Source organism: Pituophis catenifer, unplaced genomic scaffold (assembly GCF_029215685.1).
Source record: "Pituophis catenifer annectens isolate HBS135680 unplaced genomic scaffold, rPitCat1.0.hap2 SCAF_7, whole genome shotgun sequence".
Lineage (NCBI taxonomy): Eukaryota > Metazoa > Chordata > Lepidosauria > Squamata > Colubridae > Pituophis > Pituophis catenifer.
The window spans coordinates 49,180,111-49,206,777 of NW_027256887.1; the positions used below are offsets into that span (position 1 = coordinate 49,180,111).

A 26,667-nucleotide genomic window follows, 5' to 3' on the forward strand; every position below is an offset into this window, starting at 1 on the left:
GCTGACTTTGTATAAATATACAAAAGGATGAAGGCTATTGCTTAGCACATTGTAAGCCTCCCTGAGTCTCTGGAGAAGGGGGGCTTATAAATCAAATTTTTTTTTTAAAAAAAAGCACATCAGTGTCCAAAATTTCTCAATCTGGTCTTCATATTTATTGTAAATATATTTTAAAATTTCTGTAATAATGATTGTAGAGTGAAAGCTCTGTGGTGAAAGAGATTGAACAATGTGATAGTTCTGCCTTACCTGCCTGTGAAATAAATCTCTCTTAACATTGTCAGAAAAACAGTGGAAAATCACTTTTAGGGGATATTGAGTTTCATTGTAATAAATTAACTCATTTTACAGATTGTTAAAAGTTCATATTTTTTCAAGCCAAATAAGTTGTTTTTTTGTTTCTTTATTTGTGAGAAATATTCTGTTTTTCTGCCATTGGATACTAATGCAATTCATTAATATGATAAATTAATTAAATTAATTCCCAAATAGCTGGGAATAATATAATTTTTCTGAATAATACCAATTTTTTAAGGAAGTCTTTATAAAAATGTTTGTTGCTTTACGTTTTTGAATTTAACTGGCAATAAACTTTAGTGTCATCTGTCTTGTTTTGGAAGACTTTAATGGTCTGGATTAAAGTTTAATAAGCCCTCTTAACAAAATAGAATTTGTTTCAAATATCTAATATTTTTAAAGAGAGGTTTATTAAATTATCTCCTGCAGTCTTCCAGACCAAAGAGGTGGGTGGAAGGAAAGTTAGATTTTCCATTTTATAAAACTGGAGGAAAACAAAGATTAATATCTATGGGAGAGAATAATAACAGTGGCTCTTTTGTTGTTTTTCTCTCCCTAGAATGACGAATTAGAAAAGGCTGCAGATATCACTATTGCCAACTATAGTTTTGAAAAGGTATTTGTGGAGTGTGAGGCACATGAGAGAAAATACCTTTCAGATATACAGCAAGCAGTTCTTTGAGCTTGCAAACATATTAAAATGTAATATAAAACTTACCGTAAACTCACAGTTTGATATACTGCTAGCTCTCTTTTAGTTTCTGTATGAAAGAAAGCAACTTTCTTTCTATATACTACTAAAACTCTCCTGTCTGTGTATCACCTTCAATTGGGCAAAATGGTGCATCACAAGGCAACAATTATTGAATCAATATACCTCAAATGGGCTAACTGAAAGAATGGGTCAATTACTCCTATAGGATTGAAATTTCAAGGATCTCCAGATCTGTTGTATTGGCAAAGTTTGGGCCACTGAAACACTGCTCTGGTCAGCCTTGGTCACATGATCATGATCTAGTGGGAAGCTAAGCTCCCTGCTTAGCTTCCCACTAGAAAAGTCAATGGAAGTCACTCCTTCTCCCACTGCTTTTCTGCTTGCTTGTGATCATTCTGTTTATTAGTTTAAGTAAGAAATATCTTTAAAACAATGACCCAATAGGGAAGGATCTGTCACAGTGCAATCTGCATTTTTTCTTCCTTAAATATCATTTCATCTTATTGATAAATATACTTACTGATCTCATCCTGAATGTCCTAATGATGTTCTTGATAAATCTTCAGTCATGGTTAAGTTTATTTTAACACTGAAAAAACTCTCCGTGTCTCAGCCTACAGCTATATATTTAGGGATTCCACTGGTCATTTCCACATAGTTACAAAGCCAGTAAAAATACTCTGAAAACTTATTGTTGTAAAAATAGATATGTGAAAAGTGTAGACAGAATAGAAAATAGAAAATTCCTGAACTGAATTTTCTTTTAACTAATCTGTGATCCTTACTCCAAAATAAGTTTCATTCTGACTCAGATCTGTAGAACTGGCCTGTAAACTAGGAATTCTTGTAGAATTTTTTGAACTTTCTTCCATGTAAATTCTTATAGAATTATGTTCTATTGCCTAAGGATCCAAGCATCAATCTTGTTCATAGAATAATATTAAACCCCAATGGGCACCACCCCAATGATGCCCTTGAAGTGATGTCCCGGTGCCTGGAGACCATGAGGGTCTGGATGGGGAGAAACAGACTCCGACTCAACCCCTCCAAGACTGGATGGGGAGAAACAGACTCCGACTCAACCCTCCAAGACTGAGTGGCTGTGGCTCCGGCGTCCAGATATAGCCAGCTAGTGCCATCGCTGGCTATTGGGGGCGAGTCATTGGCCCCCATGGAGAGGATTCGCAACTCTGGTGTCCTCCTGGACGTGCGGCTGTCTTTAGAAGAGCATATAACGGCCATGGCCAGGGGGGCTTTTTATCAGGTTCGCGTCCCTTTCTGGATTGGGACTCCCTGCCCTCGTCACTTCCCGTCTGGACTACTGCAATGCTCTCTACATGGGGCTGCCCTTGAAGAGCATCCGGAGGCTCCAGCTGGTCCAAAATGTGGCCATGCGGGTGATTATGGGAGCAGCAGGACGCTCCATGTAACACCTCTCCTGTGCGAGCTGCATTGGCTCCCAGTGGTCTTCCGGGTGCGATTCAAGGTGTTGATTAACATCTTTAAAGCGCTCCATGGCTTAGGACCTGGGTACTTACAGGACCGCCTTCTGCTACCAACAGCCTCCCACCAGCCAGTACGCTCCCACAGGGCGGGGCTCCTCAGGGTACCGTTGGTCAGACAATGTCGACTGGTGACCCTCTGGGGGAAAGCCTTCTCAGTGGGAGCTCCTGCCCTCTGGAACGAGCTGCCCCCGGAGGTACGGAGGATCCTGGACTTGCGCACCTTCCGCCGTGCCCTGAAGACTTTGTTATTCCAGCAAGCCGGGCTAGCCTAATTTTAACGGTTTTAAATTTCAAATTGGATTTTAATGGGATGTTTTTAATTGTGGGCCAAAGTATTTAATCTGGTTTTAAATTGTTTTTAACTTTAATATTTATGTAATTGATCTTGGCTGTTCACCGACCTGAGTGCTTCGGGAGAAGGGCAGTATATAAATATAATAAATAAATGAATGAATGAATAAATAAATAAATAAATGAATGAGTGAATGAATGAATGAATGAATGAATGAATGTATCTGGCACTTATTTAAAAAGTATATAAAATAAATTTCAGAATAGTGTCAACTGTAAATTATGTACATTTCTTCCCCTCTAGTCCTGCTTTAAATGATAACAACATAAAATCATTCTGCTTTAAATGATAACATAAAATATCTCTTCATAAATGGAACACAGGTCATATATCTTAAATGACTTTTCAGCATTTTGTAGGGGGGAAATGGCATTTTCTCCTGTTTTCTTGTAGATACTCACAGTAAAACATTGTTAGAGTTTTATTACTTGAAAATTGATACCCAAGCATTTCTAGAACTTAATCTTTGCGCTATCATGTTTTTAATTAGAAACGGATTGCTGTAATGTAATCCAATAAATAACCAAATGGATTCTTAGTAGAACAGAACTAAATAAATGATACAAAAGAGAACTGTTTACTATGAATATTTGCAGCATTCATAATAGATTTTGACTGAAATCAAAGAGAAGTAGCACCTTCCTTTGTACTACAATTGTTATATATATCAAATGCCTCCTTTGTTTTACTTCTTAGAAGATTTATGTAGGACATTTGGCAGGTAAACAGAAAATATACCTTTAATAAACAGGTATGCAATTGATTTCTAATTTGTATTTACAGAAATTGTCATAATATGCCTACAATGATTTAGCCATCTAATCCTGGTATTTCCATTAGCTCCTACACTCCAATATAGACAACGCCTTTTATGCAGATCAGAGGTCTCCTGGCTATAGTTCTAAAATTTGAGGTTGTGTATTACATATGTACAAAAATAGAAACCTCTCTACAGTGGTATTCCAATTTTGGGTTGTCTCTCTGAGGGAAATATGCCCAGACACTTTTCTTGATTCTAATCCATCCATTCTTTGATACTTTTCTTGATTCTAATCCATCCATTCTTTATTATGGTCAGTGCCAGAATTCACATGTATGTTCTAAATCAAAATGTCTTTTATTTGTCCAAGATCTTTAAACAGAAAGTATATTTAGGATGAAAGTAATTTCATTATTGAAAGTACATTAAACATTTATATTTTTATACCAATGCTGAATAATGTCAATCAATGTAGGTTTTTGTATCGATATTTTAGATGATTCAATTTGTAACAGCACATTTGAAGTTGGAACTTTTTAATATACTATCCTGGGATCCTGTAGTATAAAAGCATACTTATAACCTGAAATATTATGAAGAAATATTTCACTTTGCCTGTGATAAACCCACTGGCAACCAAGGCCAAAGTGCAGAATTATTAGAAAGGTAGGATGTGGAATTTTTCTTGATGATCTCCAGATAGCTCATGGGGCAACAGGAAACCCTCTAGTGGCTGATTTTATATTTCTTTCTTCCTAATTTATAGCCCATGAAAGGAATTGGATGAAACCTTTAGTATTGTTTCCAGATTCTCTTTCAGTAGTTTTATTAGTAATTGCAGCTTCTGCTCTTTGTTTCATGGATTAACTTTACAAGGTGCAATATTTAAACATATGATGTCAATTAAATTATACATTAATATAGTTAATTGCTAATGATTTTAAGACCCACAATTAAGCTTATTTTTTCAATTACATTCAGGCAGAATAGCAGTTTTATTGAGCTATGATACATTTCATTTTGGAAATGCAGGTCCATTCTGGTAACTTGCCTGAATTTTTCATCCTGTTTCTCTGTTGCTTAGCAACACCATAGTATTGCGAAGAGACTGGTACAAAATTAGAGCTGTCTTGTTTTGGTAGTTTAATGGAAAGATAGAAGATAGTCTTATAAGAAGCAAAGAAATCTTTCTGTTTTTCTTTCCTATTGCTATAAATTGGCTTCACATGACAGATACTTCTTTTTTGTGTGTTTTGCCTTAAAAGGAAAATCTACCTCTGAATCAGTGATTACATAACAAGATATAAATATAGCATTTCATTATTCAACTCTGGGGCTGTATCAAGAAAGTTTAAGGGGACAGGGAAGTCCCTATTCAGTCATAAGGAAACACTTTTCTCCTTTTTCATAGCAATGAGGAATGGAGTTTGCTCAGTAGTAGAGATTATTTTACACAGAAATTCTCCCCTCGGCCTCTGCACTTAAAGCAGCTGCAGTTGGAAGATTTCTGCATGAGAATTTGCAAGGTTGCTGGCAGCTAGCATAACTATGATTCTACAAAATCCTTAACCATATGTTTGTTTAATATGCTACAATGGTTGTTGGCATATACAAGTAGTCCTCAACTTACAACAGTTCATTTAGTGACTGTTCAAAGTTATAAAGGCACTGAAAAAAATGACTTATGACTGTTTTTCACAGTTATGAACTTTGAAGCATGTGATTAAAATTCAGATGCTTGGCAACTGATTCATACTTATGACCATTGCTGTGTCCTAAGGTCATGTGATCACCTTTTGCAACCTTCTGGCATGTAAAGTCAATGGGGAAGCCAGTTTCATTTAACAACCAGGTTACTAACTGAATGATTAACAACTGTGGCAAGGAAAGTTGTAAAATGGGGCAAAACTCACTTAACAAATGTCTCACTTAACAATAGAAATTTTGGGCTTCATTGTGGTCGTAAGTCAAGGACTACTTGTAAAGGGACCCCATAATGTGTAGATTATCACACTAAATTAAAACATGGATTAGTGTGACTGAAGACTAAATGATCAAATTGTATGGCTTTTGACTAGAAATCTTGGTAGTCTTCTAGAAAAATTAATGAATTAACAGACTTGTTGCCATTAAAAACTGCCTTCCATGTGGTATGTATACAATAATGGGGCGGTCTGACCACTTTAATTTTTACTTTTAAAATATTTTGTGGCAATTTTTTACATGCTGTTTTAACATTTAAACATTTATTGTTTATTTATTTATTTATTGGTTCGATTTATATGCCGCCCTTCTCCGGAGACTCAGGGCGGCTTACAATGCATTAAGCAATAGCCTTCATACTTTTGTATATACGTGCTTAGTAGGGCTTTCGCCCCCCCCCCCCAGCGGTGTTCTTTTTTATACAAAGTCAGCTTATTGCCCACACAAACCGGGTCCTCATTTTACCTACCTCGAAAGGATGGAAGGCTGAGTCAACGTTGAGCCTGGTGAGATTTGAACTTGCAGTAATTTCAGGCAGCTGGTGTTACTTAACAGCACTTTAGTCTGCTGCGCCACCAAGGCATCATTGATGTTCTTTCTGTATTTCCTTTTAAAATGTTGTACATTGGTGTCATTTGTGTAAAGTAGCATATAACTATCACATATAAAACAATGGAAAAATTTTAGGGCAGATCCAGATTTAAATCTAGTTATGGGAGCAGCATGGCGCTCCCATGTGGCTCCACTCCTGCGCGAGCTGCACTGGCTCCCTGTGGTCTTCCGGGTGCGCTTCAAGGTCTTAGTTACCACCTTTAGAGCGCTCCATGGCTTAGGACCGGGGTACTTACGAGACCGCCTTCTGCTACCAATAGCCTCTCACCGCCCAGTATGCTCCCATAGAGAGGGGCTTCTCAGGGTGCCGTCAGCCAAACAGTGTCGACTGGCGGCCCCCAGGGGGAGAGCCTTTTCTGTGAGGGCACCCACCATCTGGAACGAGCTCCCCCCAGAGATACAGAAGATTCCGGATCTGCGCACTTTCCGCCGTGCCCTCAAAACATTCCTGTTTCAGCAGGCCGGCCTGGCCTAACTTTCCCTTTATATTGCTTTTGATTTTATTTTAAACTGGGATGTCTTGAATTATCTAGGACCAGTGTGTTTAGTATATTTTAATTGGTTTTTTTTTTAACGTTTGTATTACATGTATTTTTATCGTTCGCTGTTCACCGCCCTGAGTCCCTCAGGAATAGGGCGGTATATAAATTTAATAAATAAATAAATAAATAAATAAATAAATAAATAAATAAATAAATAAATAAATAAATAAATAAGTCACCTTTGCTGTCCAAGGAATATGCAGGAGCCTTCTCACAGCTCAAATGCGTCGATTTTCTTTCCACTAATTACATATTTGATTTCTTCTGTTTAAATAGTTAGCAGAATAAAATGGTAAAATTTTCTGAGTGGTATACCATCTTAGCTTGCAGGAATAAACATATAAGTAACAATTTCAATTCAAATTATGCACTTTGGTTTAAAGTATCAAACTTTAAAGACCAACCAATAGTGCCACTTTCTCTTCAGATTCTTCCTGTTTTAAAAGTAACATCATTCTTTCTGTGCTTTTTCCTTATAAGTAAGTATTTTGTATACTGAAAATAACACAACTAGATCAGAGTCCTTTCACGCTTTCTTTTCAAAATAGGTAAATGTCTGTAAGTCGGGAAAGCTTCTTATTTCAGTTCCCATCTTAATTTTCAAGCCTTATTTCTCATTCTGGGACAGACTGAACCACTGAAGCTTTTTTAGAGCATTCAGCCTACTCTGAAAAGTTATATGGTTGGCAAGGTCTGAAAAGAGCAGCAGGCAAATAATTACTTTTGGCAAATAGAAGCATACTGGATGTTTGTTTCAGTGCTGCAATAGTGTAATCTTTGACAGGAATTATATGGTTTATACTATTCTTTAAAGTCTTTGAACAATCCAAGTAATACAAGTGGTTGCACCAATGCCATAGATTATATTTCTTGTGGGTTTTTTTTTAAAGGACAGATTATAAAACTAAAAAGAAAGGGAAGATCACTGTTATGTTCAATCTGACAATAATACATTTGCAAATCTGCTTTAGAAAACATCCTTAAAGGAGAAATTGTGGTTAACTCCATCTTCAAGACTTAAATAATATTTTCATGCTCAAAGTGATTTGGTTTCACCTCACTCCAACTTCAGTTAAACAAGGGTCCCTTATACAGTATGAAACTCAGAGAGTAACATTTATTTCTTTGCAATCTGGCTGATCAAGGTTTATAGCTAGGTCAACCTGACATCACTTGATTTAGAACTGCATTAACTCAAGTTAACCCAGAAAACTTCCCAAGGCAGTTATAGTCCAGTTAAGGGAATGTAGTGCCTGACAATACCTTATGTAGATGTTGCAGTGCTCTGTCACTATGTTTGTACATAACAATTATTTCTCCTTCACAGAGTGTTGACAGTTCAAACTTGTCTCTAATTGTTCAAAATAAGAAGTGCTTTGATAATGACATCGTTTGTTCAAAAGATATGTTGCTAACTATTGGAGACTCTGAGATTTTTTTCAGTGAATCTCTAGACATAGAGGTAAGTTTAATTTCCACTTTTTGAAGTTATTGATTGAAGCTCAATTGATTATTAAAATACTGCTTTTTAGCACCAACTATATGTACAACATGATATAAAGAGAATTACAAGATAATCAGTAAATGAAGACTGGTTTAAGCAAACATATATAAACACATACTCTTTTATAACAATAAAAAGTTTATCTTTTCCTCATAGACTTCTATACAATCCCTATTAAACTTGGCATCATAGAACCTCTCTGCTGCCAAATTATCCTTCCCCTCCATTTAATAAGGAGCTACTGGGTTTCTGGGAGAAGACTGGCAGCTTCACTATACAACACAAAATTAAATTTAACTAAATAGAAAGTTAGTTTAAAAAATGGCAGTAGTGGTAGGTTAGACTAAATGTTCAAGTTTTCTGTCAGTTTTTGTAGTTTGAACTTCCTCTGAGTTTTAATATTTTGATAGGAAAAACATTATTTTCTAAAGTTCTCTGTGTTGAAAAAGTCAGTCCTATTAAAATTCTTCTTAATCAGCAGTTTAAGTTCAGCCAAACAAAGAGTTGGGAGATTAGGGATCTAATTTTACATAAATTTTTGATGTGGTAACTTATTGTATCAATTTAATACAATAACATTTCCCTGTGCTCTCATGTGTTCCAACTATTGATCTGCAATGTTCAGTAGAGGTCCTTCATTCAAACCCATACAAGTATCTGCCTCAGATATAATCAAAAATATGACTCTTCTGAAAGGTAACAGGTCATCTGTATGATGTGTCATTGAAATCTTCGGAAATTTATTTTAATTTAAATTGCTTCACTTTGTGGCTTGAGACTGGGTTGTGCCACTTCCTTTGAAAGGTAAAAACCTTAATGAATATTAGTAGTTAATTATTATTTATACTGTCATAGAATGTTTAACATGTTATAATTAGGGTGCATTGCAAAGAAATGCTTACTACAGGAAAAGAATAAAAAATAATACAATAATACAATAACTGTGAGGGGGCGGGGAAGGCAATTATGGCCCCTTTATGACTTGTGGACTTCAATTCTCAGAATTCCTGAGTCAGCCTGGTTTTCAGTCTTCCTTGGATTGAGAGCTACATGTAGATTTTGTGGAATATGTTGACTAATTGAAGTAGATAGGACAAAAGACAAACTGATTATGGGTGAAGTGAAAAGAGAGTGTGTAAAAGTATACTTTATTCTTAATCTAAATATATATTCATAATTAATGTTGCAAATTTATCACATATTCTAAGTGCAAAGCTGTTCACTTAAAAACAAGTAAAGAATATTGGAGACCTGGCTTGATAACAATGTACATAAAATATTTTGGAATTGTATCTGATTACAAATGAATATGAATCAGCAGTGCAATAAGGTTGTAAAACTGCAGTTTTAAATGTAATTTTTGGAAGTAAGGTTTCCAAATCACTGGAAGAAATAGAGAAATATGACTCGGTATTGTTTAGACCCCACCCCCACCTTGTTTCTAATTATGGGCACTCTGCTCAAAAAAATAATTCAAATCTGGGACAGGTTCTGAGAAGTTTAAATGTTTAAACTTCTAAAGGGCAAATGAAGACAGATTGAAGGAGTGGGCTATGTTTAATCTTGACAAGAAAAAATTAAAAAGGGGAAATGATTATGAACATCAAATATTTGAAAGGACATATTGAGAAAATTAATAATTATTCCCTTTTGTTCCTAGTTGCAGGATAAGGAATAATAAAATTAAGTGTGTAGGCAGAAAGATTTCAGCTGAATGTCAAAAAGAAAAAAAAATACCCCATGTAACTGCAGCAGCATCATTAGTACCTTACAAGTATCTATTATTTATAGGGGATGCTAAGGAGACACGGGGACAAATCCAAATATCAAGTTTGGAAAGCTGGATATTATGTAGCAATACATTTTCCAGAGGAAGAGCTCACAGTACTGTGGGACAGGAAGACAACAATGCATATCAAAGTTGGAGCTCGATGGAAGGTGAATCAATGTGAAGCTAAGTCACAATAACAGTAGGAAACAGGATGAGTATTCTACAAACAAGTCAATTTATTCAGTGGTGTAACTCTTCCCCGGTTTGCCACCAGTTTGCTGCCTACGTATGTGCGGTATGTGTCAAATGCATGCTGCATGCACACACATGTGCAGTATGCGCCAAACATGTGTTGTGCACAGAAAAAGGAGGCTTGGGAAGGTAAGTAGAAGAGTGAGCAGGGGAACAGCTTTGCCACTTGATTTAGATTCACTAGAAAGCAGGATTTCGCGCGGCACAGCTGATCATCAGAAATATCGGTTCGGACCAACCGGTAGCTTTTTTTTACCGGTGTGAACCGGTAGGATTTCACCACTGAATTTCTTCCTGAATTATGCTTGATATAAATAAAACAAGTTTATTAACAATAATAATTTACAAAGTATATTTTGTAATATTTATTATATAGCTAAGTGCTCCATGAAAAATATACAGATATACAGGTAGTCCTCAGCTAGTAACCACAATTGGGACCAGAATTCCCATTGCTAAGCAAGGTGGTTGCCAAGTGAATGATACATGATTTTATGATCTATTTGCCACAGATGTTAAGTGAATCACTGCAGTTATTAAATAAATCAGGCTTCCCACATTAACTTTGCTTGTTAGAGGCTGGCTAGGAAGTTTGCAAATGGCAATCACATGATTGTGGGACACTGTAGCCGGTTTCTAAATATCCAGATTTTGATCACATGACAGTGGAGATGCTGCAAGGGTTACAAATGTGAGGACTGGCTGCTAGTCACTTTTTTCAAAGGCAAAATGAATGATTGTAAGCCGAGGACTACCTGTATATTTTTTGGTTTGATACACCATAGGTTCCAAAAGTTCTTCAATTTGTAAGAAATGAAAACAGAAATATGGTTTCTAGAAAATGTGCGCTTTACATTCTTTTATACTAAAAATTATTTTCTATTAAGCTTGGAATTGCTGCATATTAATGGCCCATAGTTTTATATCACTTGACCTGGATTGAAAGAGGAAAAAATTAAATTGTAAGCTGTGACAGAGATGTTTCTCCACACCACCATAATGAAAACATTTTTTTTTTTTTTACAAAGCACAGTCCTTTAATTGACACATGTTATCATTGGCATCCAATGATACATTCATCCTTAATGAACTATGCGGATGCCATGAATCTCATGACATCATTTGATCCCCTCTTGTCTTCCTCATTTATGCCACATTTTCTTATGCAAGAAGTAGAAACACAATTCCTTCTGGTTTAAATCCACTTATATAGCTTGTGATGCTTGCAGAAATGTTTTCATTGCTAAAGCTATTTGATATGTTAACAGTTTTCTGCTGTTAGAATCATAAAAACTCTGCAAATGGCCTTAAACTGAGACGGTCCTAGACTAAGATTGCTAACTTTGACTGGCACTGGTTTTTCATATTTCTAGCAAGAATTCTCTGGCCCTATCTGGAGATGTTTGATTAGTTTAAAACTAATTAACATTAAATAAACATTTGCACCATAAGAATAAGGGGATGAGAGCTTATATCACTAGTAAACACAGGCTGTGAAAATAACAAAACAGTAAACAAAAAGTTAACATTAAAACAGTTATAGAAAACATTACGTTTTCCCCAAAGGTAGTCTAAATTGTGTCTGTTTTGTGGATATTAAATCTATATTAATACCCAAATTAAAGTTGAATTAAACATTTTTTTTAAAAAAATGATTGCATTGTTTGTTAGCTTTATAAATCTTGATTGCTCTAGGTAGAAATGTTTAGGAAAAATGTTTATGGTTTTATTTTCAGGGTAAATTAGCTGGTTTATGTGGAAATTTTGACAAATTTACTTCAAATGATCTGACTACATCCAACAATATGGAAGTAAAAAATGCTCAAATTTTTGGAGAGAGTTGGGCAATAGGACAGGTAAGCATAACATCTCCATTAATTTCAAAATAATAATATATTGATATTGCAATATGACAATCTGTGAAAATATAATTTGTTTTAAGACAGCAGCTGATAGCTCACAGTTATGAAAGCCAATGGATGTGGTAGTAGTTATAGTGTATATTTACTACCAGTACTGGTACTTCTTTCTTATTATTTTTTTCCTACTTTCTTCCTACCCAATATCCTACTATTAGGATATTGTACGGCAGGCTTCTTTAAATATGTTTGAATACAATGTCTGTTATCTCAATATCCATCCTCCTAGACTTCAGATCATCTGGAAGATTTCCCTTTTGGGGAATAAATTTGTTCTAAGGGAAGCCTTAATTTCATAACTACACAGCAAATAGTATTACAAAGCTCTAAGTACTGTTAAAAGGATATTTGTGGCTAAGTTTTCCATGCTAACTGAATAATGATATTTACCATACCATGGACCAAACAACACATGTAGGGTAGATTTCTCCTCCTTGCTGTAAGTCTTATTGTAATATCTGATATCTGCTACAAGCAAAACAATTTTCTATATGAATGATGGAAATCATTGCACAGTACATACAGAATACACTGTAAACATCTGAAAAACGGAATGTTTATCTAATGCATAATTGCTTGAAACAACAACCTGGGGGAAACAATATACTGTATGCAAACATCTGCAGCACTAACATTTTCCCCTCATATCTTTTTTACTACTAATTATTTCCTTGATTATATTTTGCATGTTTTTCAGGAGTCAATTTTTGTTAATTTGTTATTGAACTTATGAATGGTGTAAATTTATCAGAGCAGCAAATTTTAAGCAAAGGTTGTTAGAAGAACAAGGCTCTATTTACAATTTCCAACTGATTGTTTTGGAGAAAATTATGAAGAAAACATTTAATTGAGTATCAAAAAAGCAAAACAATGTTTTGTTTTAAAAACAAAACAGTAAACAACTATTTTTCCAAGTTAAATGTTTTCATTTGAAAGGAAATTATGAGACTGATTTAATAAAAGAAATATAAATTCAGCTTTTAAAAGGCTTTTGAATTTTTAATAGATATTTCTAATGAATAATAATATATAATGATAATAATAATATGTCTGGATAGTGGCTATGGCAGTATCTGAAAGAAGATAAGAGAAAGAACTAAAGAAAATCACAAATAACAAAGATCTGCAAATAGAATGACTGTGGAAAAAGAAATAAAATTTAGTACCAATAGGTTCCTTAGGTGCAATCCCAAAACTTCTAGAGTACCACTTGAACACCATTGGCATTGACAAAAATCACCATCAATCAATTGCAAAAGGCAGTTTTACTTGGAAAAGCTTATCTCCTATGACAATATCTTTAACACTATGAAACAACATCTGCCTAATCCAGGTTTTTATGAAGGACTCAATAGGTGGATAAAAATGCCAAATGCAATTAAACATCTGACCGACTATGCAACTTGACTGTTATGGTTAATAGTCATGCTTTATTTCTTTTTCATTAGTGTGCAAGTCCAAATGAGACCAACAAACAATGTGAAGTTCATCAGAGCAAGTTCCCCTATGCCAAAAAAGAATGTTCAGTTTTATATAGTGATATTTTTGCCTCTTGCCGTAATGTGGTAAGTGAATATTTTTTATAGCTTCTAAAACCGGGCAAGACAGTTTGTAGCTCAGGATTTAGTATAGCATTAATCCTCCTCCTCTTCCTCCTTCTCCTTTCTAATGTGCCCTTTGAACTTTCTAATGTCATGCTGATACATTTTTGCAGATATCCATACCCTAAAATACAGAATATATTTTAGATGAGATTACATTATACTAATTTTAAAATCTCTCTTGTTTCCTGATGGATTTTATGCCTTTACATTATCCCATACTATTATATTTCTCCATATTTTCCAGATCGATGTAACATCATTTGTGAAAAACTGTCATACAGACACATGCAACTGTAATCTTGGTGGAGACTGTGAATGTCTGTGCACTAGCATTGCAGCTTACGCTCACAAATGTTGCCAGCAGGGTGCAGTAATTCACTGGCGATCTCCTTCTCTCTGTCGTATGTTGAGTTTTTTGTTATATTGCTAAATATAATGCCTGTAAATAATGCAGATTATTTCATAAAGTGTTTTCCATTAAGTCATAGCAGTTCAATGTGCTAGAATATATACATAGATAGTGATAGCAGAAAGCATAGTATAGGATTTTTTAAAAATGTACTGTATATTTTTATAATTGGTCTTTATGTTAATCAGTACAGCTTTTACAACCAAATTTTCCTGACTCCCAGACACTCTCACTCTTTCCCTTCCAAATCAAATGGAAATGGGACCATGCTAATTAATTCCATCTTCAACATCACATGGATCATGTAGTTATTCCTTCAGCCATCGACCCATATAAAAATGTCTTCAGGCAGGGAAGCTTCCCTATTTATAAACTGCATACATGGAGGGCCTCATGTGACAAGAACCATAGTAATGTAAATTACAAGCATCCATCGACTAATATATGTTTATATATTGCTCATTTTTGAAAGAACACTCTCCCCTTTTGCATTGGCTATTGAGTGTGGATGAAAATGTAAATGTATATAGACTTATTTTTTATTTTGCAGTTCAAAACAGGCTAATCATAGGTAATAGTAATAAAATAAATCTTCATAACTAGTGGCTCTATGTTGATATATTTTCTTGTATTACTGATGAAACTGAGTAAATACTTAGCTCAGTAAAGGGCTTAATTAAAAGGTGTAAAAGTAGCTTTTTGTGAGTTAACTGTAAATATTCAATCACAAATTCTGTTGCTGTTGTCTACTATGTCTACTATTATGTTGTTCTTTTTTCCAGCTTACGATTGTGATTATCACAACCAAGGTATGAATTTTTCTCATTATTAAAGAAAATAATATTAGGTACATATACATGAATCAAAGACGCTTATCCTTTTTATTGAATAAGTAGGTTGCATTTGAAAAATTATTTCAAGTTGCAGAAAAAAAACAGTCATGTTCCATATGGTTCCATATGAGCAAAATTTGATGCAATATTTGACTATTAATGCAAATAAATGTAGATATTTTGTTATTGCTCTGTTTCTAAAAAAGGTACAGATACAAATATATTCAGGAAATCTCTTGAATTATGTCTTTGTTCTAATGCAAGGCTTAATAGAAGGTTTTCTCTAATTTGTTCTTTAGTTTTAGAAAACATTTTAGTAGTATTTTTGCTGTAAAAATGAGAGGAAATCAGTTACTTAACCAATAGAAAGAAACTGAAATTGGGTCACCTTCAAATAAGCATTTGGAGAGCCAATTGATAAATTAGTTATCACTACTTCCAAAATTGGCTGATACTATAAGAAATGTGGCTCTACTATTGTTTTTCTGAATGGTGAAAAACAAAGGGTCTTGTTAATGCACAAGAGCATATTGGGATAATATACTAGCTATATAAATTGTTGTCTGGAATGATCATGAAAACTCAAGCTATTAGACACAGTAGTCATCCAGATTTCAGGAGTTCTAATTTTATGTCCATTTTGCTTTTGATTCATTTCAACAAGTTTCTGTGCTTTCAAATGGCTTGTTATTCTTCCTAGATGACTAATTTTCCTATTACTAATTAACATCGTAATTTTTGTACTTCCAGAACTTGGGAAAGGGCCTTATATTTTGGCCAGTTATGGACAGAATGATACAGTTATAGGAATCAATGTTAACAGCAAAAAGGTTTTTCCTTTATCTAGAAACAATCTCCAAGAAAAAGTATATTATAATTTTATGCTAACTCCTGGACTTTACAAAGATAAAATTCTATGTGAGTATTTACTTCTGATCCAATATAATTAAATTCCAGGTTTTATACCTGCAAAAGGATTAAATTTTCTGCACTAGATTGTGTTCTTTTAAACACACTTCCTAAACTGGATTAAATGTTATTGTAATGACTGGATAAGATAAGCTTTGACAGCAACAAGAGACATTTTTCTATTTCCACAGTTAAAGCAATAAGAAGGTAAGCAGAGGTGGGTTCCAGCAGGTTCTAACCAGTTCTGGAAAACCAGTAGTGGAAATTTTGAGTAGTTTGGAGAACCGGTAAATACCACCTCTGACTGGCCCCGCCCCCATCTATTCTCTGCCTCCTGAGTCCCAGCTGATCGAGAGGAAATGGGGATTTTGCAGTAACCTTTCCCTGGATTGGGGAGGGAATGGAGATTTTACAGTATCCTTCCCCTGCCACGGCCACAAACCATGCCCACAAAGCCATGCCACGCCCACAAAGCCACACCCACAGAACCAGTGGTAAAAAAATTTGAAACCAACCAGTGAAGGTAAGTATTCACATTGTATGGAACTGTCACCAAAGTGCACTGTCTGGGCACTGAGCAATTAAAAGGGACCTTTCTACTTCTTGTGAAATGCTCCATAGGCAGACTTTTTCACCTGCTTTCTTTCCAGCAATATCCAGTATAAATCTCTAAAGCAAAGTATATTGAAAACAGATCACAGTTTTGGATATTCTGGCTGTAGAGTTTTTGTACTCTCTGAAGGGCCCCTGAATTTGTTCCTTGAGCTACAGCAGTAAATACTCTCCCTTCTTATTGATGGGTGGATTAAAAATGTACTTTTAAAGAAAATAAAAATACTGTCAGATGGGCAGAAATATACTTACTGGCATCAGCCTCATCAGATATTTGGAAGTGGAACACATTATGTTGCTCATACCTTTTCTAATATTACTTTGGATTGATCTGTGCTATTTAGCTTGTTTCTCTGAATTATGTACAATTTATTCATTCATCTGTATATTTAAATGCTGCTGTAATATGTATTAAAGCTTTTATATGTTGCTATGAATTTCATTTTTTTCTGGCAGCTTCATCTCTGATTTCACTTGAGTGTGCAGAAAGGCCAAACTACTTTCTTTATGTACACAATGACAACAGCATTTTGTTAGCACAGTGGGATGCAAGTTTGTCATTTCGTAGAAGAACGACTTTTATCCATCACCAAGGACTTTGGATCTCTAGTTATAGTACATTTGAACTGCACAGCAAAAGAGGTTTCTTCCTTACACTTAGCACTTCGGCAGTGAAAATCTCAAAGTTTGATGGTTCTGAAGAATTCAAAAGCTTAAGTAGCTTCAGTATTGAGGGTGAGTTACACATCATGGTATATGGGAGATGCTGTCAATAAATCCCCCTGCTGCAAAAAATATTTGATTTTTACCAACCATATGTGAAGTTTCCGAAAGAAAGTTACAGTTCTTACTTTGAAATTAATATATGTGTGTGTGTGTGTGTATGTGTGTATAAATATATATGTGTGTGTATAAATATATATGTGTGTGTGTGTGTCTCTACAGTATATCTATATTTATCTATCTATATCTATCTGTCTGTCTGTCTGTCTGTCTGTCTGTCTGTCTGTATTGAGAATAGATTTATTCAGTAGATTTTAGGTGAATATAATTATATACAATTATAAATTTTGTTTATAAGATTCAGTTGCTTTTATTTGGAAGAACAATTTATGTTTCATAAATATTTATTGCATTTATATCTGCATAAATATTCTTTAGAATCACACTGTGGCCTACATTCCCAAATACATTTACAGTATACTATTTCATAAAAGACACACAATTCTAGAAGTCTACAGAATGCATACATAACATTATATTTGTTTGAAGTGAGGGAGGAGGCAGACAAGAAAGTATTGCATTTTCCAATAGGGAAAAACTTGAGGGATACGTTTAGAGTAAACTCATTCACAGTATTTCTGCCAGCTTCAGCTATTGGTTTATAGAGAGAAAAGTATCATTTACTAAATGATTTTAAAATTTCTTAGAACTCCATTCAGCAATACCTTACAGGAGGATGTGTGAATGGAGATATGAACCTTGCACAAGTCCTTGTGTTAAAACATGCAATGATCCTGAAGGAACAGCATGCAAATTTCTTCCACCGTGAGTAAAAAGAATATTTATTGTAATACACGGTATTATTTTCCACTTGAATTGTCTACAAATAATATTAAGTTGGTTTTTAAAAAACTTTAATTAAGAAGTTATTTAGAATAATAATTCTAAATCACATTCAAGTATTTTGAGATCTGGATAATTTATATGGGCAAAATAATTGCTTGTATTGTATTTTTCTTGAATCTTTTATCGTAGGGTTGAAGGATGCTTACCATATTGTCCAAAAGCTATGATCCTAGATGAAGTCACACTTAAATGTGTTTATCCAGAAGATTGTAAGTGTCCTTTATATAATGTTCTTGCATTGCCACAACTTTATTCATTCATTCATCTTTTTTTGGAGGGGGCTGTGGTAATTAAGAGACTCTCAGTGGGTTACAATTATAGCAAAAATACTCCATGCAGAGTACAATTACATAGTAATAAAAATAGGCAGTACTCAAAATTAAACCACAGATAAAATAATCAAACAACCAACCAAAAAACATTGATGGATTTCATGGAGCAAAGGTTTCATAACATTGATGCCATCCTAGAGGTACAACATTTGTAAGGCTCTATTACATTTGTCATTACAGATTGCATCATTATTTGCTTATAGATATGTGAAAATAAGGCATATTACTACTACTTCTACTAAGAATAAATGGAAACATTTTGAAACTGTTCTCTACTTTTATCAAATTTAGAGACCGCCCATCTGACTCACAGAGCGATTCTGAGTTTATTGCCTAAGAGAGTAGATATACTGTTCATGAAAATTAGCACAGATTTCTGCATGTAGCATTGAGACAGTGACACCAGATTACAATTCTCATTATCCATGGTCTTTTCAAAATCATATGGAGTAACACTTTTTTCCCCCCAGGCATTGCTGTGAAACCAACAGAATCTTCATTTGGAACCAAACCAGATAGAACAAACCCTACAATATTAAGTTCCCAGATAACGAATATATCAAAAACATTTTCTCAAATGCCAATTACATTGGTCATTGAAGAGACTGAGCCAACCTATGTTAACTTATCTACCAAAATCACAACTGAACTAACAACTGCCAAAGATGCTTATTCAATAATGGTATCTCATTCAAGCATGCATTTACCTGATTTGTCACCAGGTTCAGAATTATTTTCTGAAGACAGCTACAACACAACCACCCCACCTATTCTGCTTAGATCTCTATCAACAACTTTCCCACCTACTTATGAAGCTCCAATGGTTAGTGTAAAAACAATATCCTACAATAAAACTTACAATTTCTCTTCATCAAGTAACCCTGCACCTACAGCTATACCATCAGTGACTGCTTCTCTTTTAATAACTAAGCCATCTACACTATTGGAAGTTGAAGTTCCTTCTTCAGTGGTAGCTAGAACTCTTCCAACTTCCACAACACTGACAGATTTACCTTTAACACAAACGTTTGCTGTAACTTCAGGAATTAGTTCTTATTTGTCTACATTTACAACAACTATGCATCCAGTTCCTGTATCTATTGCTACCAGTAGATTTACTTCATTTGCATCAAATCCTCTTCATAGTACTTCAGATTCAGATTCAGTGACTATTCAATCAGATTCAAAATTGATAAATAAAACATTAACGCCTGGATCTGTATCATCACAAAAAGCATCTCTGACATCTTCTGAACATATTGCTTCCTTAACCACAAAACATTTTTCTACTCTTGCTGATGTAGTTAGTAAAACAACTTCAGTTGTGACACAAAGTCCCATAAAATCATCTTTTAGTCTCCTAATAACCCACACAACATCAACATTAATGCCGCGTCGAATTACATCTCAAAGGCCCAAAGGAACTGGGGAAGTGACACTTATTTCAAAGAGCTTTCATTTAAGGCCTTCCACAGTTTCTCTTCTAGCTGTTCTTCAGAGTACCAAATCATTGGAGACAAGTTCAGTTTCAGCAGAAAGTAAACATGTGTGGCATGCAGATTCATCTTCAATTCCAACTGATTTTATAACTTTGTCAGAGTTTGCCGATACCAAGACGCCAAGTAGCATTCCTATTAAGATTTCACAGGATGAAGCACAAATAACTTATGAACCATTTGGTTCATATCCAGAATCAGAAATTTCATCAACAGTTAAAAGTGTTGATACTTTTACTACTTTATCTTCAGAAACCTCTTTTAAAATGTTGCCAACAAGAACTTCTACTCCTCAGATTTCTGTTACAGCATCACATTCTGGAAGTTTATCAACAGTTCCTATCACTTCTGCTGTAGTACCAACTAGCACTGATATAAAAATGTCTGCTATATTGCTAAATGATGATTTGAGCTCAACAAATTCAACTTTAATTGCAAATCTTTCCACTACACATACTTTGTCTTCAGTTTCTTTGACTACTTTTGATGATTCAGCCATGTATTTGGGAACAAGGAGGCCTTCTTTGACTTCTTCAGTAGATAGGAGAACTTTATCTTCCTTAACAGCTGCTCAGTCTGCAGAACCAGCAATGGAATCAGCTTTGACCCTGGGCAAACTTTGGAATATTACATCAACGCCACAAGATATTATTGAAAAGTACTCAACAATCCCCTCAGAAAAATTATTAGTTTCTTCTGCTGGCACAATAGCTCCTCACAAAATTTCTGAAGTTACTAAATTTTCTCCTATAAGTTTTGATTTTCACACAACTACTACTTCAATCCCTGTTCCTGCTGTCTCCCAAGCACCCATTTATGTTCCAAATGTTACCATCTTTACACCTAAACCATGCAAAGACTCTCTACAAACCATGCCCTTAGAAATGGATAAAGTTTCAGACTGGGTCGAAACAGCAATAACCCAGGCTTCAAAATTTCAAAATAGAACAAGCATTTTGTATGCCTTAAAAAGTAATAAAACCTCAGAGGAAAACATCACAACATATGCAAGGACTGAAAAGCCATCTTTACTACCTGTTCAGATGACTGTATCTGCTAGTCAAAGCAGCACAACTTCAGTAAAACCGGTTTCTTTCTCTGAGGTGACAGATATAACATTTGATTGGTCTAGGATTCCATCAACAAAATCTTACTACAGTGTGACTAAACCAGAGGAAGTAAGTATCATCAGCTCACAGAATTTCACAATAACAGATTCATCTCAAGTCTCTGCAAAACTTGTGGAAACCCAACCCACAGAGGCTGAAGTTAAAATGATGACTACAAAGAGTGACGAACACACTTCATTTGGCACAATAATACATACACTTGTATCTGTGACATCTTCAGAATGCACGGTAAAGATATTTTTGCTTTCTTTTTTGTTTTACTTTTTACTTCTATATTTTTAAAATATCCCTGTTTTATTTATTTTATTTATTTATTTATTTTCACATATTTATATGCCGCCCTTCTCCCAAAGGACTCAGGGTGGTGAACAAAAGTTGAAAAACAAACGACAACAGAATAAAATCCTAATTAAAACCAATTAGAAATCTAAAATAATTGAATAATAAAAACCCCAGAATCAGAATCAGCCCATTTGATGGAATAGCCAAGTCTTTAGGCCACGGCGGAAAGAGTGGAGATCGGGCGCCGTCCGGAGCTCGGTAGGTAGCCCATTCCAGAGGGTAGGTGCGCCCACAGAGAACGCCCTACCCCTGGGCACCACCAGCCGACATTGTCTGGTTGATGGCACTCTGAGGAGGGCAGCTCTGTGAGCAGACAGGACGGTGGGAGGCAGGCTGGAGGTGGTCCTGCAAGTACCCCGGACCTAAGCCACGTAGGGCTTTATAGGGCTTTATTGGAGAGATTTCCAGTTTTTTCAGGCCATGGAACCTGTTAATTTTTTTTTAAAGAACTGGAACTCTTGATTAAGAGGATGGGGCTTCTGAATGTCAGATGACTAGCCCCGCCTTTTCCACTGTTCCTGAATCCTCTCTGCAAGGTCACCCAGCTGGCTTTGTGGTAAGGCTGGACTAGAACTCAGTATTTGGGTTTCCAGTCCAGCGCTTTAAACCACTACATTAAACTGGCTCTCAAGATGTGTTTGCATATTTCTTAATTATAAAATGGTTCAGTGGTAAATACATCCTTTATGATTATCCCTTAATAGCACATTTACCTTATAACTATCATGACTAATAAAATTAGTGTTATTATAGTTAACCATCACATGCCATCCAAAAGGATCATATCCCAAAGATCTATATAAACCTACACATTTATAAACTTAAGGCTGGCTAGGTGGTTCAGTGGATAAGATGCTGAACTTGTTGATCAGAAAGGTCGGCAGTTCGGTGGTTCAAATCCCTAGTATAAGTCTCCTGTGTGAGCAGGGGGTTGGACTAGATGACCTCTGTTACTGTTATTTCCGAGGTTTTGTGATAAATGTTTATAAAAACATTTAGACTGCAAAAGTCAGAATTTCAATAGGTACATAATCACATTTTTATACTTAAAAGAGCCTGTTGATTTTGGTACATAAAATATGTCATCATATGTCAATGACTCAATTTTTTCCCCGATCATGGAAAAGCCAAGATACCTTGATCCTATAGACAAATGTAGCCAGTTCATCTGCATTAATATGGAGTGGATGCTGTACAATCTTTCAAGGAACTGCCATAAGAATGTGGAGAAACCTGACTGTGGTTTTCGAGGGATGCCAGTTCAGAAGAATAGCGACAGCTGCTGTCCTGAATGGGAATGTCCTTGTAAGTCTTGGCATGGTTATATTGGATTATATATGAATCCTAAACTTGTATTTAAAATATTACAGGAAAATTATGCCAAGAAGATCCTAGAATGCCAATTTTATTTTATTTATTTATTTATTAAATTTATATGCTGCCATCTTACTGTTGAAGTGCCTTGGGGTAACATATAAATTTACATCCTGTTTTAACTGCTTGCATAATTTTTATTTCTCATTTACTGAAATTTATTTTTCAGTATTGTCAGACAACTGACTTGATATATCCTTGCCCAACACATGCATTTTTCATTAGCAGAATAAGATATAAAAGTCTGAGTTGAAATAACATATTTGCACATCGCTATATTTGCACAGAATGACAAATCAGTTGTTTGATTTACCAGTGAACAAGCAGAATTTCAGTGTTTGCTGATCTGATCATTTCTGCTGATTGCCACCAAATGTAATTGTAGCTACGTCAGACAATCCATTCTCTGTTGACTGTTTGTTGTGTGATGCATAGGTGTAATTTTACATACTTTATAAAGTACCCTTTTTATCAGTACAATATATTACAAATTGATTTTAGTATATGGCCTATTGAAATCATAGAGTACTTCTAAGCAAATACAGATAGCAGTATAACTGTATGATTTCTTAAGCAATTTTTAAAATTATTATTTATAAATTCAATGCAATTGTAATTGATGCAGTGTATAATTCCAGATTGAAAGAGGCCTGAAATCTTAATGAGATCTCATTAATTGTAATTTCTTCCTTAGGTCAGTGTTCTATCCTCTCTGAACTGAGTATCATTACATTTGATGGAAATAATGTAGCACTATATAAAGTAGCATCCTATATTTTAGTCAAGTTACCCACAGAAATTATTGCGGCTCATATTGAAAAATGCCCGGCTAATCAGGTAGGAACCTTACATACCTTGCAGTAATTAGCATATTGATAATTTCACATGAATAGAACAATTAGTAGAAGTGTATTTATTAAGCAGGCTGACCTAGTAAGTTATAAATATTAATATCTAATGCTACTCATATCTTCTCAGAAAAAAGTTTGAGTTTAATGGGGGTTATTGTCAGGTATTGGATTAGATTCAGTTTTTCAATTGAGGATATAAATCTTCAGAACAAATGTGAAGGGACTAATGCAAATTATATATATATTGTCTAATTACTCATGAATATACACATGAGGGCAGTCTGTAATAATATTTATCACTGAGCTGGAATGATGTGTTTATGTGACAATAAATCTGACTCATTTTTTAAATTATTTTTCAGAGTGCAAATTCGATAAGAAAACTAGTGAGTATTTTTAAAGTACAGTTGTTAATACATCAATTATTGTTTAATAATTAGTAATCTACTAATTGTTTTAGTTTCAGGACACTTTGTCCTTTCTTTTCAAGGTCCCAGCAGGAAGTGCTTCTGGTCTTTGTTTTAAGAAACTTAATGTAACCATACCACCATATGCAGTACTTATTAACCGCTTAGCAAGAAAGGTGAGTTAAACTTTTGCTGGACTTTATAATCCTGCTGCAAAAATGTTATTATGTAAACAATCCAATTCTTTTACAGGCATAAACTAACTGACCTTAATGAATAAGAGGCTACTATTAATAGAAAGCCTAACAACTGTGTTTATCTTTGTATGTATAACATATCAGCCATCTATATAAAGCAGATCTGAATTTTTAATTATTTAAGAATTATAGATCATTAAATATTAAAATAATTTACATTAAAGTGCCTGACTAAAAATGTGTGTTTTAATAAAGCTTCTAATTAAGCAAAGGAACAGGCAAAGTACACTATGGAAGTACATTCTATAGTTTGGAAATGGTCCATAGAGCAGGCTAAAGATTTTAAATTTATGTATTTATTAAATTTTACACCGCCAATGTCGCCTAAGTGACTAAGGACAAGTTCATAACAAGAAAGCAATCCTTCAGAAAGTCATCCCCTAAAATGATTAGGACTTTAATAGTTTATTCAAACATTTTAATTTGTGTCCAGAAAGCAGCCTGGCAATTGGTTTTAAATTTTCAGCCTCAGATCTGAATAAATACCTTATATAGTATGTTATGAATATTAATCTCATTTGTCATGATTTTTAAAAACCTGCAATAATGCCTTTTCAAAAAATACTTCTCAGATCAACATTTCATTTTTAGTATTTGCTTTTAAAAAAAGAAAATTCATATATCTTCAAATTTGTTCTTCATTATTTTGTTGTTGTTGCTGTTCCTCTGTTGTTGGCTGTTGTGGCCTTAATCCCATTCAACTATTCTCAAAATTGGTTTAATTCTGCAGAAAAAAATAATACAATCACAATAGGATTTACAGGCAAATGAGGAATCACTAAGGATATTTTCTATAATCCTCAACTCAAAATGATATTTCCTTATCTTTTGTGATTATAATGTTGCATTCATAACAGATGCTAAAGAAAACAAGGCATACTCTAAGTTTTGTGTTCAAAACATAGTTATGAGTTATCAGAATAATGTCAATAGTGTAGGTAGTTTTGGGGTAGAATTAAATAGCTACACATTTTATAGTTAATACATAGCTATAGGATGGGTGTCGGCAACCCGTGGCTCCAGAGCAGCATGTGGCACTTTGACCCTTCTCCTGCGGCTCCCTGCTGACCCGGTCGCATGACCTGCTCTCCGCCCTGAGAAGGCATGAACCTCTCTGCAGAGCCACATGTCTGAAGTGCCCCTAGCATTTTCTCCGTATTGCCCGTGACCAGCTGCTTTTTGCGATTTTGCGTCCTTCACGGGCAGTTCAGTGCCGGCTGTGGTTCCCTTCGTGTCAGCTCAGGAAGAAGGGGAATGGGAGGAGCATTCACCGCCACAGGATGCAGGGAAGGAAGAGCTCCAGCTCTCCTACACAGCATGGCTGGCCAGTCACCTGAGCGCATAGTGGCAGCAGCAGGAGGAGGGATCGGCATTGCCGCTGTGATCCCGGCCCAGGAGGGTATCCTGCTTGTGCGCGCATAGGAAAAAGTGTATTGTCAGATTTAAATATTGTGAGATTGTTTGGAGGTTTAAGAACTTGGGAATTATTCTTTTAATTCCTGTAATTTTTCTGGATTATTTTAGGTAATTGTGAATTCTATAATCCAACCTTTGCCTTTCTTGCAAGATGGCATATATATTCAGGACACTGGAGCAATGTATGTAATCAATACACCAGCTGGAGTCAATATTAAATGGGCTCATGTTACAGGCATTATGGACATCCAATATGGCTTTAACTCTAATGTATCTACAAAGACAGAAGGGCTTTGTGGTAAGAATATACATAATTTATTTTGTTATCCTGACTTTGAACTTTTAAAATTTTAGACCTAAATTTGCTCACTAATGTCTTCTTTTCTAAGGTCTTACTTCTTTCTTCTCCTTTCCTTCCACAACTGCCATTTATTTTAAGTAAAATTATCATAGTAAATTGTTCTAACTTATCCAGCTTTAATATTCATTGCTGAAGTTAACAGAAAAGGTAATGGGGGATTTGAGGACAATTCTTTTTACTTTTCCAATTCTATGTTCTATGCAAATGCTCTGAATTTTAATTAATTGAGCTTGAAATTGGTGCTATGTTTTTCAATTTTTATTTTTCCTTCCTCGAAATGTATTATTAGTTAATGCTCCTAATAGTAATTAGAAATTTTGAACATAGTTATGATAAATAGAATGTATGAAACTGTTAAATAGAACTTTTATGAGAATTAAGTCTCCACTACAGGTAGATATCGACAGTGGGGCAGGGGTGGGTTCTAAATTTTTTTACTACCGGTTCTGTGGGTGTGGCTTATTTTGTGGGTGTGGTTTGGTGGGGGGGAATG

General features: G+C 34.9%; 1 protein-coding gene across 1 annotated transcript in view; it reads left to right on the plus strand.

The window, feature by feature from the left end:
• Positions 1-26,667, plus strand: part of OTOGL (otogelin like) — a 90,733-nt gene that overhangs the window by 42,540 nt on the left and 21,526 nt on the right. Inside the window, 16 exon segments of the mRNA XM_070947882.1 lie at positions 8,094-8,228; positions 10,062-10,208; positions 12,030-12,149; positions 13,661-13,777; positions 14,061-14,217; positions 15,008-15,034; positions 15,809-15,976; positions 17,036-17,314; positions 18,010-18,127; positions 18,338-18,437; positions 19,145-19,159; positions 22,564-22,813; positions 23,577-23,719; positions 24,096-24,119; positions 24,224-24,316; positions 25,922-26,111. Coding sequence (XP_070803983.1) covers positions 8,094-8,228; positions 10,062-10,208; positions 12,030-12,149; positions 13,661-13,777; positions 14,061-14,217; positions 15,008-15,034; positions 15,809-15,976; positions 17,036-17,314; positions 18,010-18,127; positions 18,338-18,437; positions 19,145-19,159; positions 22,564-22,813; positions 23,577-23,719; positions 24,096-24,119; positions 24,224-24,316; positions 25,922-26,111 — 2,083 coding nt within the window.